Source organism: Solanum tuberosum, unplaced genomic scaffold (genome assembly GCF_000226075.1).
Source record: "Solanum tuberosum cultivar DM 1-3 516 R44 unplaced genomic scaffold, SolTub_3.0 scf00105, whole genome shotgun sequence".
NCBI classification, from domain to species: Eukaryota; Viridiplantae; Streptophyta; class Magnoliopsida; order Solanales; family Solanaceae; genus Solanum; species Solanum tuberosum.
This window is the reverse complement of record NW_006239031.1, coordinates 580,815-598,061: the sequence shown is the minus strand read 5'-3', so window position 1 is coordinate 598,061 and position 17,247 is coordinate 580,815. Positions and strand designations below refer to the sequence as shown.

Sequence of the window (17,247 nt, the reverse complement as noted above, 5' to 3'; positions counted from 1 at the left end):
CATTGGAGAAGAAGATACCTGCTATAAAGTATAAACGTGACTTTTTTAAAGGTCTTACGCCCTTAAAATGTGTGTATTACACGCACTTCGGACAAAAATGTCACATAGGATGACACGTAAAAAAAAGAGTTTAAAATGTTATGTTTTAATGAATTTAAGGGTTCAATTGGTAAAGTTATGAGTAGAATGGTCCAACTGACAAATGAAACCAAGCATATGGGTCTCCCATGTCATTGTAAAAGTCTACGAAGATGAAAATCATCATATAGTATCCTAACAAAAAGAATAGAAAATTATCATACAAGAGAAAAGGGGAAAATACATACTACTATTTATGTAAAGTTATTATTACAAACGATAGTGATCATACAACATTCCCAATTAAAAAAGGAAGTTATTATGTGAGGGAGAAGGATGAAATATGTACACAAACATTTAGAATTTTCTGCAAAGGCTTAAGTCATACACAATCCTTTAAAGTTGTCCGCATATTTCACTTGAACATCTTAATTAAGTCTTGTACCTATTGAACATCTCTAGTGCACACCTATTTGGCATTTTTTTGACAATCAACAAAAAATATTAAGTACGTGAGACACACTCGCTTTGACATGGCACTATGACGAATTAAGTTATGACATATGTCAGTGGGATCCAAAAAATTATTAAAAAATATAAATCTGAGTGAAAAAAGTATTTTAAATAATAAAAATAAAATAAATATTTTGTAATTCCTGCACAATTCCCCCACCCACCAAACCTTTCCCCTGCAACCCATAATAATCAGCCCCCCACGTCTCTTTCTCTTTTTATTTTCTGTTCTTCTTTATCATAGATTAACAATGGCAAATCGTTCAGATTCAATTTTTTTTTTTAAAAATAAACTTTAATAGTTACCATTGTCACTAAACCCACCCAAATTCTTTCCTACTACCTATCAGAACACTACTCTCCTTTTTTTCTTTTCTAATCTTCTAAATCAGCAATGACATATATAGATTCAATGGTGATAGAGGAGGTGAATAAGTGACTGTAGAAATAATAATAATAATAATAATAATAATAATAATAATAATAATAAGAAGAAGAAGAAGAAGAAGAAAAGGGATATAGCGTTGAAGAAAAAAAATATGAAAGTGTCGATGTAAATCATAGAGGTGATGGTAGTTGTTGCTTAATAGAAGAGGAAGAAATGGATGTATTGATTGCCATAATAACAAATCTGAAAAAATAATATGATAATGATGATAAAGGAAGAGCAAAAAATGAGGAAGAAGAAGAAGGGTGTTTATGGCAACAATGGCGGACCCGAGTGCTAAGGTGGAGAGGTGATGGCAACAAGTCCAATGAAGAAGAAAGAGATTTTTAAGTTTAAAAAATGTCTAATTTAATTATTTCACGCACTTGTTAGTTGTGAATTACACCTAAAATGCCATGTAAGTAAAAAATGCTCAATTGCTATCAATTCGAAGTACTAGAGGAAAAAAAGAAGTACTAAAGGTGTTCAATAGGTACAAGGTTTAATTGAGGCATTCAAGTGAAATATGCAGACAACTTTAAGGGGTTGTGTATGACTTAAGCCTTCTGCAAATGATAATAATCATATAAATATATTGGACTAATTTTTTTTAGTAAAAGTGTCTTAAAAATATTCTTATACTATTATTCTGTTGATATATCTAATGAATAAATTAAGTAATGAGAATAAAAAAAGGAGTCCTTAATTTTCAAAAACATAAGTAATTTTATATATATTTTTTATAAAAATAGAAACAAACGAAAAAAATAAACAGACACCCACTTCGTCGCTGCTTGCTCCGGATCCCTTTCTTTCTACCTGTCCCCTCTCTTTAGAAAAAAATAAATCCGTTGCTTATCGCTACTCTTTAGTTCCGATGCACATTTTATGAGAAAAGGACCAAAATTGTCCCTTATCTTTGCCTCAAGACTCAAAATGATTCTTATCATTTCATATGGAGCACTAATAATCCTCCTTCTTCGTAAAAATAATACAATTTTAGTCTACCAAATATTTTTCGTCTATCATCAACGGAAGTTGCTTATATGCGTGTCATGCATTAAATTAAATAAAAAAATTTTACCCTAAAAACTAATTGTTCTGTGTATTTCCTATTCGTATCATTCTAAAGGGTAGATATAAGCCCTAAATGGAGTCAAAGCTATAGCAACAAATCATAGCTTGTATATAGAATTTGTTACTTCTTGTTGTAAGCACTTTTCAATTAGCAGATCCAACCTTCAATTCTATTCATGCACGATAAAAAAAATTCTTCGATATCATTATCTCCCTGATATTATCAATTCTATAAGGATGTATGAATTTTCTTAACGAGTAATCATAACCCAATAATAATTATTAAATTATAATTCTATGCTTAATTGATACTAACAAGCTCTTGTTTTAAACTTGAAGCGTGTTTCTGGAATTCTAGACAAATGATTTAGTATATCTATACAACCAAAGGATGTAGTGTAGTGGATAAGAATGTTTATCTCTTAACCAAAGGTTTCAGATTTGAGCTCTCGGTATACGAACCAAATGGAGCCCTACGCGGCACGATTCTAACATAGTTGAACACCAATATGAATATCTTGACATCAAGTGAGAATCTAAGTATTTTTTTTTAGTAAATTTGTAAATGGATAAATGGAGCCAATATATGAGGGTGATATTAATTGTGAATACAATGGATCCTGCCACTCAAAATTAATTCATTTGGTGGCCTTAATAATTAACCTTCACTGTTGCTTAATAAATGGACAAAAGGAGCTAAACGTTGTAAATTGACGAAAAATGTTAGAAAGACTAAAACTGCACCATTTTTACAAAGAAGGAGGACTATTAGTGCTCCATTTATGAAATGATAAGGATCATTTTGAGTCTTAAGGCAAAGATAAGGGACAATTTTGGTCCTTTTCTCCACATTTTATCATGTTAATATCATGTATAATAAATATTATTTTTTATTAATAAAAGAAAATCTATTCAATTATTATAAAGTTAAAATATTTTATATGATCGTTAAATAATAATTTTAAATATTTATTTATGTATTTTTATCATAAAAACATAAATATAAAATGAACACTTGGACACAAAGAAATGCCTTGCAAATTTGCATCTCAATATTCTTCTACTTGCCCAAATAGTTCTTCTTACTATTTTTTTTTATTTTTATTTTATTTTCCACCCAGTGTTCGATACCCACATTGGAACCCGACTAAATTTGGATTCGCACCGAAAAGTCCCACATTGAGGGTAAAACGCTCCCTAACAAAGATGACTCCGTACCCAAGGGGGCTCGAACCCGAGACCTCTTGATTAAGGATGAAGGAGTACTTACCACTCCACCACAACTCTTGTTGTTGCCTAACTATTTAATCAAAGTTCACAATCGAAATGACATGATACCATAGACACATAGAACTAGTTATATTGTTTACTGGCATTTTCAAGACATTTGAACAAAATAAAATTAGAAAAAATATGATGCACAATGGCATTTTGCTAGATATTGTGTTGCGGAAGTATCAAAAACTCATGAAAAAACACAATTCATGTCAATTTTTTAGTCATATTACAAGCCTAAATATGAAATAATAAACTAAACATTGAAAGTAATGAAATAACTTTAAAAATACTTATAAAGTAGATTATCATTATTATTTGATTTATATATATATTATTGATTTGATTTGGATTCGATTTTGATTTTTGTACCGGCAGAACAAATCAAATAAAAAATAGTCAAAAATTTTCCAATGTTAAAACTTAAATCAACCAAACCAAACCACAAATCAATTTTTTTATTTGACTTGATTTATCAATTCGATTAAGCTTGACAATTTGACCTTTACCCCACTAATTTTGAGTTTTGACATTACAGTAATATTGTCCTAAGAAAAAAAACTACTACAATATATTTTTAATAAATTCTATATAATAAATGTAAAATTGCAAAATTAGAAAAAGTTTTCGAGCTTGCTTCAATTTTAATTAAAAGGGAGCCGGAAGGAAAATAAGTAGTGTCGTCGCTCCGTAAGATCTTGAACTCCCGGGTCATATATAACTTCCTGGAGCGCCTATATTCTCTTCACCATCCCATTACTCTGTAAGCATTCTTCAATCTTCAATCTTCAATCTTCAGTAAGGTAACTGCCGATTTCTCTGAATACTTCTTCTCACTATTTGATCTTTCGGCAACTTCTTACTTCTGATCTTCATCGTTAGATCTAGGGATTTGTTACTGTCCGATCTGAATTTTCAATTATTCATCTCTCAAATCTGTACGAAGATCCGATCATTTTGCGTAGATTTCACCGTTTTATGTTGTAATTTTGGTGAATTGGTACAGTGTATGTTGTATTTTATTGTTTCTAAAATTTATCGCGTTGCCGATGTCTATGAAGTAAATGATGTTTTAATTTCGTGTATACTCATCTGTTTAACAATCTGTACAAAGATCCGAGCCATTTGCGTGGATTTCACCGTTTTATGTTGTAATTTTAGTGAATTTGTACAGTGTATGTCATATTTCGCTGTTTCTAAATTTTATCACATTGTCGATGTCTGTGAAATAAATGATGTTTTAATCTCATATATACTCATCTGTCCATTGTTTGGAGGTTTTTTGATGTTTCTTACTGTTTTGAGTTTGCATTCAAAATCCAGGTGGTATACGATCTATTGCCTAGGATCTGATACAACAAAATCTACCAAGCAGCAAAGATGGTAATATCTCAGCTGATAAATTTGTATCGACATAGTTGTGTAGATTTGAATGATTTGTCATTTTTTTTAAAAAGCTAGAGATTATTAGCTTAAGGAGAACACTGCAATGATAACTATTCTCCGTATATGCTGTGCAGGTTGTTCTAGCGGCTTCCATAATTTCTAAATCTGGCAAAGGTATGTCACATTCTACATATGTTTTTGGAATTATCTGGTTTGTGGAGACTAGTGCGATGTTAGTTGATGATTTTTATGGCGGAATTCTTCTGAAGTCAGAGCATGTACACGCAAAAATTGCTACTCCCTCCTTTACATTTTATGTGTTTGATTGGAAATGAAGTTTAAGAAAAGCATACTTACAATGGCAAAATGGGAATGTTAAGATTAAAGAGTTTGTGGATATAAAGAAGTGTTCTCTTCATTATTAGTATTTTTTTTATTTTGTGGAAGAATGTTGTTAGCTCGAAATAACATTTGACATTAAAGACGTTGCTGTTTCATTCACATTAATATGTAAGACTTCTCGAGTCAAATTTAAAAATTACAGTAAAGGCAGAGGAAATAGTTCCATTAAGTTATAGCTAGAGGCACAAAGTATAAATAACCTCTAAGAAATGTGATTTTGGACATGTAAAATGCGAGCTTGCAACAAAGAATAAGCTGAACAATTTGCAGTGAAGTACTCTATAAAGGAGTTGGAATGTCTCAAGTTAATCATCATTTGATTGAGAAGAGTTTTTCAACATTTCGCTTTTGTTTAACCAGTCTTAGTTGCAAAGATGCCAAAGTGTTCACGTTGGTATCATTGTGTTTGATTATTTGTAATGGTTGACACTTGTCTTCCAAATAATATATTTGTCATTATAAACAACTGTTGTTTCATGGAAAATTACATTTTTGGCATGTTACTTCTTCTTATGATGCTTTTTGGTGTGTTACTAGTGTATGTAGTGATTGTCGTAATAATTGGTGGATTATAAACATTCATTCCAAGAAAAGTGCGAGAAAAAAATTATAACGCCTTGGACTGCTTTTAGGAAGTAGTAATGTTTTCTCCTACTTAATTAGTTTGGATGTTACAAGACTATCATTAAAAGAAACGTGAGAGGCTTCTGCCCATCAAAAAAAGAAAAAAACAATTTTGACAGGCTTCCTGTGGTATTCTTTTTTTTAACAGAGGAAGAAAGACAAGGGAAGAGAAAATATAAGTATTTGTGCCGCAGCTGCTATGTTCTTCTTTAATAGTATAGATGTGACTAATAAATATAAAATAATATTTTCCTAGAAGGAGAGGGGAAGGGAATGAAAGTTATGTAGAAGAAAGCAATAAAACATGAAATGCAAACTTAAACTAGAAAGTAAATGGCAGAAAAGAGTCAATGTCAACCTTCTAAAAATGAGAATATAGCTGTAACTGTTTGTCTTTTCTGGCTGCTGTGTTTGAGCGTAGTGGTACAATAATGACAAAGCTGGGGAAGGTTCAAATTGCTGTAACCACAAAGGGTCCTATTTCCTCAGTTTGGCTTTTCACTTAACTGTGATGTTTCCATCATCTAATTCCATAGGTCTAGGTCAAAATTTTATTCTTTCTTATATTTCCATTTGAAAGGTGTAAGAGCTTCTGTCCACTATGATATCCCTCTTGTGGGGTATCAGTAATCCCATGACTCTGTTTTGCTAGTTCATTTGATTTTCTGCTCTTACAGAAGAAGCTTCTTTTGTTTGTTTGTGTTAGGACTTAGGATGTGTTATTCAACCATTTCTTGCATGTTGATGTCCAATATTCTTTTATTCATGTAATAGGATGGATTTGCCACCGACCAATATTGACCGTATCATCTCATTGTCTTCTGCAGCTCTTGTCTCGAGGCAATTTGTTGATATGTCTCGTATAAGAATTGAAGGATATCTTGCAGCTTTTCCTAAATTGGTTGGTATAGGAAAGCAACATACATATATTGAGACTGAAAATGTGCGATATGTTTATCAGCCGATAGAATCTCTGTACTTGCTCCTTGTGACCAACAAACAGAGCAACATTCTTGAAGATTTGGAGACACTGAGGCTGCTGTCTAAACTAGTATCCTTTCTCTTCCTCTGATACTGAAGTTAGATTATCCTTTCTTCTCAGCATTAGATTGTCTTTATCCGTCTCTGTTCATAGAATATTGCTGCTTTTAAAAAGAATAGTTTTTAATTTCTCTAACCTGCAAAATGTAACTCCAAATTCAATCCAAATAAATCTAAATAAGCAAGTTTTCATGTGCATGCTACAAGAGATTTTTCTGTAAATGGAGAAATTTGGAATATCCTTGACCATTATTAGGTGCCTGAATATTCTTATTCACTAGATGAGGAGGGAATTGGCAGGACAGCTTTTGAGCTTATTTTTGCATTTGATGAAGTGATTTCTCTTGGGCACAAGGAAAATGTTACAGTTACACAAGTCAAGCAGTACTGTGAAATGGAGAGTCATGAGGAGAGATTACACAAGTTAGTCTTACAGAACAAGATAAATGAAACTAAGGATGTCATGAAGCGTAAAGCCAGTGAGATTGACAAAAGCAAGGTAGTTCAGGAGGCACATGTCAGCTGTGCTAAATGTTAAATTTATTATCTTATTTCATGTCTTGGGTCTATTTGATTGTACCGTTAACATAATTTTCTACACATTTACTTTGCAGATTGAGAGGAATAGAGGTGACAAAGGAGGTTTCATGTCACTGCAATCCATGGGTTCTGGAAGAATCGATACTGGCTTTGGCAGCGACTCAGGCATATCCAACACAGGAGGCAGTGGTTTTGGTAGTGGTTCTGGATTTGGTCTAACCCCTGAAGTGGACACATTTTCCACCAAATCCAAGGGTTTGTATTTGTTTCACCTTGTCAATGTGATGTGTCTTTGGATCGTTGCTAGATCTCTGTAGAGGGGGTGCATCAACCCTTTTTGCATGTTTGCTTGTGCACTTCTTTTACATATGTCTTTAAGCTGCAGACACACCCTTTTGATGTTATAGGTACATATACTGTGTAAAGAAGCAGTGCGCACAATTTTGATAGGAAGGAAAAAGCCACCCTTTAAATAAACGTTGAGTTGGGTATATAGTGATGACCCAAAAGAATATAGTATGAAAAAGATATGCTGTTGTAGGTGATTAAGAAGAATGAAAATGAAGGAGAAGGAGAACACACAACTTTCTTCCAAAAGTTTTCCTTGCAGAATGTGGACGGTTTTGATAAATATGACACACTCAAGAAAACTATCTAGAATTCCTACGAAATCCTCGCCTTAAATCTCTCTTAAGGAAGAAGGGAAAACGGAACCTCCTTTTGTTTGCCTTCTTCCTTTTAGTTGTGAGAGTTGTATATTTCCGACTTGCTGTGTTTGTGACAACTTATTGAGGTGATCTTTTCTTGATATCTGAAAAGTTTTGCATCTAGTACTCAATCTTGGTTGTGAAGCACATTCCCGTTTATCCTTTGAAATATCAAATTTGCAGGTTCTCTTGGAGAACCATAGAGAATTTTTTGGAAACCAATTATGAAGATGTATCTTCTGACAATTTTGTGTATCAGGTCGTCCAGCTGCATCTGCTACTGCTCCACCGAAAGGTCTCGGTATGCAGCTGGGTAAAACACAGAAGACCAACCAATTTCTGGAATCCCTAAAAGCTGAGGGTGAGGTAATTGTCGAGGATGTGAGGCCAAGCGTTGGTCAGGCCAAACCAGCTGCTGCTCCACTAACTGATCCCGTCACATTGACTGTTGAAGAGAAGATAAATGTAACACTAAAGCGTGATGGTGGTGTCAGCAATTTTGTCGTCCAGGGTACTTTGTCTCTCCAAATTCTGAACCAAGAAGATGCTTTTATCCAAGTGCAGGTTCTCTCTCTCTCTCTCTTCAAGTATGCTGAGGCTCCTCTGAAAAATTCATTGTGGAAACTTGTGTCAATGTCCAATTTCAACAATTTTAGTTATATTCCCTTTCTATGCCAAAAATAAAAATAAAAAATAAAATGATGCAGTGTGCATGTAGATTTCCTTGGTTTAGTGGAGTGTATCATTTATGTCCTCTGCAGCCAAACACTGTTTCCAGCTCTACTCATTTGATTGCATTTGATATGCGACTAGCAATCATTTGAAATTTGGAAGACGGTAAAGAAGAATCTAAATGTTTTTTCTGCATTTCCTTGCAATACATGACTTCTCTAAGAAAATTTGTAAAACATTTCCAGTATGCACTCTTTACAATATAGCTGAAGACTCACTTGGCCTCTTTCCATTTGAAATGCTTGTACATACTGGACTCTCTAGCTCTGCATTTGGAAGTCTATCTGACCTTTAGAAGGCATTTGTATTTGCTTTGCTTGTGAATTTTGTGATCTTGTAGTTTACTGCTCATTCCATACTATATATGCAGATTGAAACCAGTGGAAATCCAGCAATCCTCTTCAAAGCACACCCAAACATGAACAAGGAGTTGTTTGCAAATGAAAATATTCTGGGCCTTAAAGATCCCAATAGGCCATTTCCCACAGGGCAAGGTGGTGATGGTGTTAGTCTTTTGAGGTGGAGAATGCAAAGCACAGATGAGTCAATTTTGCCTTTGACAAGTAAGCTTCATGAATTTCAGCTGACACTTTTCTAAATCTCAGTGCTGTCTTCTGTGTTTAATTAATGTTATTCTTTATCATTGATTTCAAATATTTTGTCTCAGTTAACTGCTGGCCTTCAGTTTCTGGAAGTGAAACCTATGTGAATATCGAGTATGAAACCCCCGCACAGATTGATCTACAAAATGTTGTAATTTCTGTACCCCTTCCAGCTCTCAGGGAGGCTCCAAATGTACAACAGATAGATGGAGAGTGGAGGTTATCTACTTAAACTTAAGCTTTTGTTCTTCTGCTAGGTTTAAGCGATCACCCTTTTTATCAGAGATCTATTCTCACTGGATTTTAAAACTGAAACTTACATAAATCTTCTTAAGAAATGGCCTTTGCACCGAAGACCATGCTACTTTTAAGATGCTAATTTGTTTATTGCTTTTAAAAATGCCCAGTTTGCATCACTAGTTTGCATTCACTGCGGTCAGAGCGAAGCAGCTGCTTCATGTTTATTATTTAATGTGGTTGCATATCAATAGGATTTTTGGAGAATCATTGGTTTGGAAAGTTCACACATGATGTGGTTCTTCAAAGGGAGGGGTGAATGTCACACAGTTATTCCTTCCGATGCTAGCTTTCAATTCTGTTTGCTTTCCTTGAAGAAGAAATATGAACTCCTATATTCATTTTGGTTGCACCTCGTAAGAACTATCAAATAAGATTGTTTAGTAGCATGTCTGTAGTGCTTAAGCGAAATTGAGTGGAGAGAAAAACTGACATGAAAAAGTAAAAAATGGTAGTGGGGCCACTGGCTGTAGTTTTAAGCTATATTGTTATACTTGTGTGGTATGATAATATTGAGGAAAATGGTAAAAGTCAGTCAAAATGCAGTGCAGAATGTATAATTTCACCCCTTTATTCATAGACCTTATTGATACCTAATTGTAGTTGGTATAATCGTAAGTACTTTTTTGAGGCATAGATGATTGACTGACCTTTTTGACTGGAAACTTGAATGGAACTGCTGGATTTGTGCTGTACAGATTGTCATATGTTCTGGTAGATTTTAATATTTTTCACCCTCCAATTGCAGGTACGATTCCAGAAATTCTGTTTTGGAGTGGTCTGTTCTTCTCATTGACAATTCGAACCGCAGGTTAGCTAATGTTAAAAAGTTTGTTCGATTGATGCACACAGCTATTAAGGTTGTTTGTCTTTCAGTCTTTCTAATGTGTAAGTTTGGGAACTTTGCAGTGGAGCACTAGAATTTGTTGTTCCAGCAGCTGATCCATCAGCCTTCTTTCCAATTTCTGCACAGTTTACTTCCTCAAGAACCTTCAGTGACGTGAAGGTTTGCTCCTAATCTTCCATATGATATTGCTCGGTCATTTTGGTGTTTATGTGGTGTAGCTCTAATTTTCCCCCACTCTATGCTGACCATTAGCAGTTAGTGTCTGGAGATTATCTGATGCTCTTGCTACATGTTTGTTGCTATTTTTGATTTATTTGCATGCAATCATTATATCTGATCTGCTATTATACTTGTTCATTTTCGTGAGAGTGTCTTCTTCTTGTGGCTGTTATGGTTTACTCTCTTGCATTCTTAACTGTTCAAACAATGTTGATGGAATTTGCTGTGTTGTGATTCTATGCAGTTGATCTTTTGTCCATATAAAATTTAGAAGCAATTGTTTTGCTGGATGATGATATTAGTAACATCAACTTTAAATATAGCCCCCTAATTTTTTCCCGGATTACTAGGAAATAAGTATTATTGCTGTATAGAAATCTATACTGAATATCAAAAAGGCTCTGAGAATAAAAAAAACTTGTCTCGTTTCTCCTAGATTCGCTTCACTGTCAGCTGATACTTTTGTAATTGAAATTGGTGTGTTCCTTTGTTTTCTTCACTGTACTCCATCTCCATGTGCTGCCTGGATTTGGTTGATTATCTGGTAACACGAATTGGTTTAAACATTTCAGGTTGTCAACGTGCTGCCTCTAAAAGGTGGGGCTACTCCCAAGCATGCTCAAAGAACACTGCTGGCCACGGAGACTTACCAAGTTGTGTGACCATAAGGGCATCATCAAATTGTGCCCCTATAGCAACATTATAGGACTTATTTTATTTCATTTTTGTTCAGACTTTTGTTTGCCTTTTCCTTGTTCTCCCTTCCCAAAGTTTTTTCACAACATGATCATGTACGGAGATGGAATAACTTTGTTAGGTTGAACTTAGAAAGTCTTGTGCATTTATAGCGTACGCCGATCAACTTTTGCGCAATTGAATTGAACTAAAATTTGAGCATTCACTGTCTTCTTTATTGTTCTGTTATTTCTTTATTCGTTTTTTCTCACGTCTCATGAGATCTCTCTTTGGTCATTGAAAATGTTTTTATATTTATATTTGGTCACAACTTACTGGAATGCCACCAGCAGAGATACTTCTCTTAATTACATTCCTTTTAAGATAGTTTGAATTTGTTGCTTTCGACTATCTGGAGCTGTTAAATCTAGAGAATGCTTCGGATTATTCAAAACCAATTAGAAACATATGTTTGAAGAAGTTTCCTTTTGTTGGAGAAAAATAAAACAAAAATGTGTTACTTTATTTTTGAGAGTTCAAATTTGAAATAAAGAATATTGCACCAAGGGAACTATTTCTTTAACTAAATTAACTCATTCTAATTGCATATGCTCATTTTATAGAATAACAAAGTTTTGGGTTAATGATATGTCGATCTTTTAGGGAGCAATGTGTGTGTATATATATATACTAGAAACAATAGATTTTTACATTTAATGGTTAGTAGAAATAGTGGCAATGACTACAAGAGACATCTAAGAAGTAGTTGCATAGGTGGAAACAATGCAAAAAAATATACAAGTACCACAAACTATTACACTGTATCTTATTCCTAGTTTGAAAATGAAATTCTATCATAATACCATTCACTTATATCCATAAGCCACCCTTACACTTCACTTGGCTTCATGACATGAGCAAAATCCAACTGTCTTATCCAGAGAATGATTAAAGCAAATTCTATCAAAAAAGAGGTTAAGTCAATTTACCAATGCTAGCAAAGTGAAGAAAGAATATGAGATTGTAACATAATTGATCACTCTTAAGGTCGTAATAAATAAGCAACAAAGTGGAGATCAATCACTGCACCTACATGGCTCTCCCATCATCTTAAATCTAATGTAGTCAAGCCATACCTACAACACTGAATTTAGAGCATAGTGTGCTGAAATTATATGCAACAAATGAAACTGCTTGAGATTATTATTCTATAAAAATGAATCAATATTATTGTGCATAGACATTATAAATGGAAGATTCAATTGAAATGAAACTCTAATAAAATTTGACTTGCGATTAACATGGTCTTCAAGAACATCAATTTGTTGATGCCAAGTTCTCCTACTAAGAAAATTTCTAAATCACAATGAACAAAAAATTGCAAGTACCTTATAAAATTTGTGTAGCAAGGACTAAATGGCTCTATCCTTGTGCAAGAATAAACTTGGCCAGAACCATGTGCGGCTCTGTTAACTTAATACTGAGAGAAAAGAGAAGAGAAAAGAAATTTAGAATAGCACTCTCCTGCAACAGTAGGATTGGATAAAAATACCAGGCAAATAACAAACATGAAGAAGATAGACAAAATGAGTTATTGAGAATATCCATAATTTTGATTTCCCCGCCACATTGGTTCCAAATGTCTTACCTAAATATTTCATCTTACAAAATTTCTTTTTACAATATCACTCATCAATCCATCTTATTCTTACTTCAAAGAGCTATCTTTATTAAACAACTCCACAAAAGTTAATTTTCTATTTCTGTGAGTTTGAAAGAGATTACACCGTTACATCATTTGGACTCGAGAAAATAGTTGCAATCTATACCTCGTCCACCAATAGAGGCGGGACTTTGATTTCATCTAACAAATTTTAATTAGTACAGTAAATTTTTTATCTCTATCTCAAAAACACAAAAAGAAGGATTAAACTCCTGGAGAAAAAAATTATATGTATAGTCTCTTGTGGAATGAATGACATGAGATTTACAGGCTCCAAATACAATTGGTGTAATAAACGGAGACGTTGTAAAGAGATTTGGATGAGGTTAGATAGAGTTTTTGTTAATGACAATTGGGCTTAGAAGTACTTTATCAACACTATAAGACACCTGGTTAGAGCAGGTTCTGATCAGAGACCTACGTAGCAAGAAGAATAGGTGGCTCGATCAATATAAGCACCACATTGTTGAACATTTTATTATATTGTTTCTAACCTACAAAGACCCTTTCATTTATGTTCTACCTTAATAAAATAGAGAAGCATCAAGGTTTAAATTTCAGTAGAAGTTATCTACTAATGGGATAAGGGTTTGAAAAATACTCCAACTTTGATCGAATTTGCTGTTGCGATACTAAACTTTCATGAGGACCTATTCAATACCGTATTTTAAACATATATATTTGCCCACGTGGACATAAAAAATAATGCAAATTATAAATAGTAATATAGATCCATTAAGATATTGATTTATCGGTTATTGGTTTATCGGTTTAACCGTTAAAATTTGACACAAAAACAAATTAATGAAAAACACTTAGAAACAAGGTGACAAATCGAATGAATCATGTACATGGGTTCACAAGTTGCATCTTGCTCAAAAGCAAACACTTTTACATTGTAGATTAACCAAGGGGATAAGTGTCAGAAAAATATCCCAACTTTGGTCGTATTTGCTGTTGCGATACTAAACTTTCATGAGGACCTATTACCTCCCTAGACTATTTAATATCGTATTTTAAACATATATATTTGCCCACGTGGACATAAAAAATAATGCAAATTATAAATAGTAATGTGCCCACGTGAGCACATATATACCTTTAAAATACAACATTAAGTAGTTTAGGGGGTAAAAAATATGGTATTAAATAGTCTAGGGAGGTAATAGGTCCTCATGAAAGTTTAGTATCGCAACAACAAATCCGACCAAAGTTAGAGTATTTTTCAGACCCTTATCCCTCTACTAATCATCAATTAGTGTGATAATTAAACGTCTTAACGATATGTATTTCATTCAATTACAAAGGGATGCAATTTTATAGACATCTTGGAAATATGGTCCTGAATTAATTGCTTGTTCATCAACTGATTGTTCTATTTAAAAGAACAATTATACTGTATTCCAGAAATATAATTAACTGATGTAAAATTTACTTTCAGAAGTTTATCTTTTCATATGCAAAAGAATTGTTCATAATAGTTGGCGGGAATTAAGGTAAAGATTAAAGAACACATGCAACTAAAACCAACATAGTTGATAAAAATGAATCTTAGAACTTACATTCCTCCCATGTATCTCCATTTTTTCATTAGCACATATCATAAAAAATTTAAGTCATGGTTTGAAGCTAAATGTAATCTAAAAAATAAACTACTACAAAGAGGAATCCGTAAAGTACTACATTGAAAAACGAATTAATAAAAGGAAGTGTGAATTTACCAGCAAAGTTCAATTTATGTTCCTTAATTCTCACTAATCCTACAGCTCTGTGTACGTTTTGATTTGTAAGCACACAAAAGCTTATGGTAATATCCTATTAAGGCGTAAATAGTCGATCCAAAACGCTCATGAAGTTGGAATTTTCTATTGCATAGTTGGTTTCTAATTCTAAATTATTTGTGCTTTCGTTTAAAGATATTTTCCAATTCAACCTTTGCTTATTATTATTATTATAACGATTTGAAGGTTCTTCATGGTGAACTCGATCAAGTAGGACAATGTCAATTGAACAATATTCAATTTGGCTACTGCAAATAGAAAGGAAACACTTCAAATCGTTAGAAAAATAGCATAGAAAGTAAAAAAAAGAAAAGGAAATTACCCAATTAATCCTTCGTATCTAAGTTTAAATACACTTTACCTTCTAATACAAACATCCAAAAAATATTTTAACATGTTGCAAAATTACAAAATTATAAGACCACAAAAATTCAATCGAAATGCAAGAACAAAGAACTCCAAAAAAAATTTTGTTGAGAAATTTTTGTTAAGCAGAAAGAGAATTAAAGTAACAATGTTATTATTGCATGTAACAAAAATGATACACGTGTTCATTTACCAATAAAAAAACGCCAAATTTATCATATAACTTTCTCAACGTTTGGTACAAAAAAAATTACAATTATAAGATATGCACTGTTCCTACACGTGTACTAAAAAGGTAAAAATAATGGGTTCACTTTGAATTATAGAATACATGTGTCTGTAATAGAAGAGCAAAGAAACCAGTAATCCAATAGCATATGCCCACGTTGACACTATTGTTACTTTAAAAGTACAACTTATGTTGCTTTCTGTACAATTATTTGTAGCTGCGTTCGTCCTCATCCTTCTTGGCTTCTATAATAAGAGAAAGAGAATAGCTTAATAAAGGAAAACAATAATTTACCCAATACTTTATTCTTATCTTGAAGTGTCAGCCTCAACCATGTGTCTTTATTGATAATTGTACACGCACCAAGAGAAGTGATACAAACCGACATGCATAAATTATTGAATTGACATAGTTACTCTCACCATTCAATCATTTTAGATTAACATAAATTCATTTATTTTAAACATAAATTAATTTTCTTATATTGATTAAATTCATATTTTCAAAGGATAAAATATAAAGAATAATATTATTTATTTATTAATTATATAAAATAACAAATATTAAAAAACGACATATAAATAGAAACGGACTAATGGCATACATCAGTCAACTTATTTAAAAATAGAAGAGATAAGAAACTAAAAGTAGAAGACAGCTGGTGTGAAATGATGATTTTGACTCTTCCCATTATGATTTATGGGCAATAACTTGGTCCGCCCGCCCTATACTCGAATCTGGCTCCTATTATAGGATCCTCACATTCATTACACTCTCTTTTTCAAAGCTTGATTCAGAGCATCACCATAGAATTAATTTACTCTAAACTCTCACGTTGTATTTTTTCAAATAAATTTTTTATATTTAAAAACTAAAATACTACAAAGTCATTAGTAGTTAATCATTCATAAACATTGAAAAAATAACAACTAAAAAGAAATACAAAAGTGCTAAGGCCGGATCTACTCCAGAAATAGTGGTGCAGGTCAACATGTCGTCTCTCAGCCAAACTAGGTATAAAAATTGATCTAATATTATTTATTGGCGCACACATGCTTTAAATTTAAATCTGAATGAAACACTTGATTGAGCGTTGAGTTATTTATCTAAACCGGTGAATACAATTTATTTTCTTTAGCGGTGTACCCAACTCCCAAGCTCTTGAAATCTAATGTACTGTCGAAATAGTAATTAAGATAAATAAATTAGAACGTATGGATTAATATTATGTATAAGATCTTCATGAAGCACGCCAAGTGGTGTAGTAATATTTTCACGCGCTAAATTATTTAATTTGAGGTAAACATTAAATAATTTTGCCTAAGCAGAATACATGTGCCGAGGCAGAGCTACAATTTTTTTAACATATAAAAAAAACCAATGGTAAAATAAGTAAAATGTATTTTACACATCAGTTACTTCATCGTCTATTATTCACTAACTCCCTGTTTTCTTAGTCAATAATTGACAAATTATATCGTAGCTGGATACATGATTCCAATATTTCGGGTTCGTGTTGGAAATATACCTTCGAATTTTATTATTTCTACTTATTTAGTGAATTTTTAAAGGGCAAATTACAGAAATCACATACTTTAAAGGCAAAATTACAATTTATCCCTTAAAAGTTTATAATTACAGAAATCCCTCATTTTCGCGCATCAAATTAATGTATCAGCGCTTATATTATTGTATCTCGCGCATCA

General features: G+C 32.8%; 1 protein-coding gene across 2 annotated transcripts; it reads left to right on the top strand.

Annotated features, from left to right (window-relative positions):
* Positions 1-3,996: 3,996 nt before the first annotated feature.
* On the top strand, positions 3,997-11,680 carry LOC102588907 (coatomer subunit delta-like). Of its 2 annotated transcripts, none has more exons than XM_006349260.2 (12): positions 3,997-4,133; positions 4,694-4,753; positions 4,891-4,930; positions 6,610-6,833; positions 7,080-7,322; positions 7,438-7,618; positions 8,330-8,634; positions 9,173-9,365; positions 9,470-9,623; positions 10,450-10,512; positions 10,611-10,707; positions 11,340-11,680. In XM_006349260.2, the coding sequence occupies exons 2-12, from the start codon at positions 4,751-4,753 to the stop codon at positions 11,427-11,429; spliced, it is 1,593 nt and encodes a 530-aa protein (XP_006349322.1). In that variant the 5' UTR covers positions 3,997-4,133; positions 4,694-4,750; the 3' UTR covers positions 11,430-11,680. The 2 variants fall into 2 exon arrangements, with proteins under 2 accessions (XP_006349322.1, XP_006349321.1); XM_006349259.2 differs by having other exon boundaries at positions 3,997-4,173.
* The last annotated feature ends 5,567 nt before the right edge of the window (positions 11,681-17,247 follow it).

Excerpts from the sequence above, each read along its gene's own strand:
- LOC102588907 (XM_006349260.2), top strand. Across the intron at positions 6,834-7,079 it reads TGAGGCTGCTGTCTAAACTA|GTGCCTGAATATTCTTATTC; the intron begins GTATCCTTTCTC and ends GACCATTATTAG. Across the intron at positions 10,708-11,339 it reads GAACCTTCAGTGACGTGAAG|GTTGTCAACGTGCTGCCTCT; the intron begins GTTTGCTCCTAA and ends TAAACATTTCAG.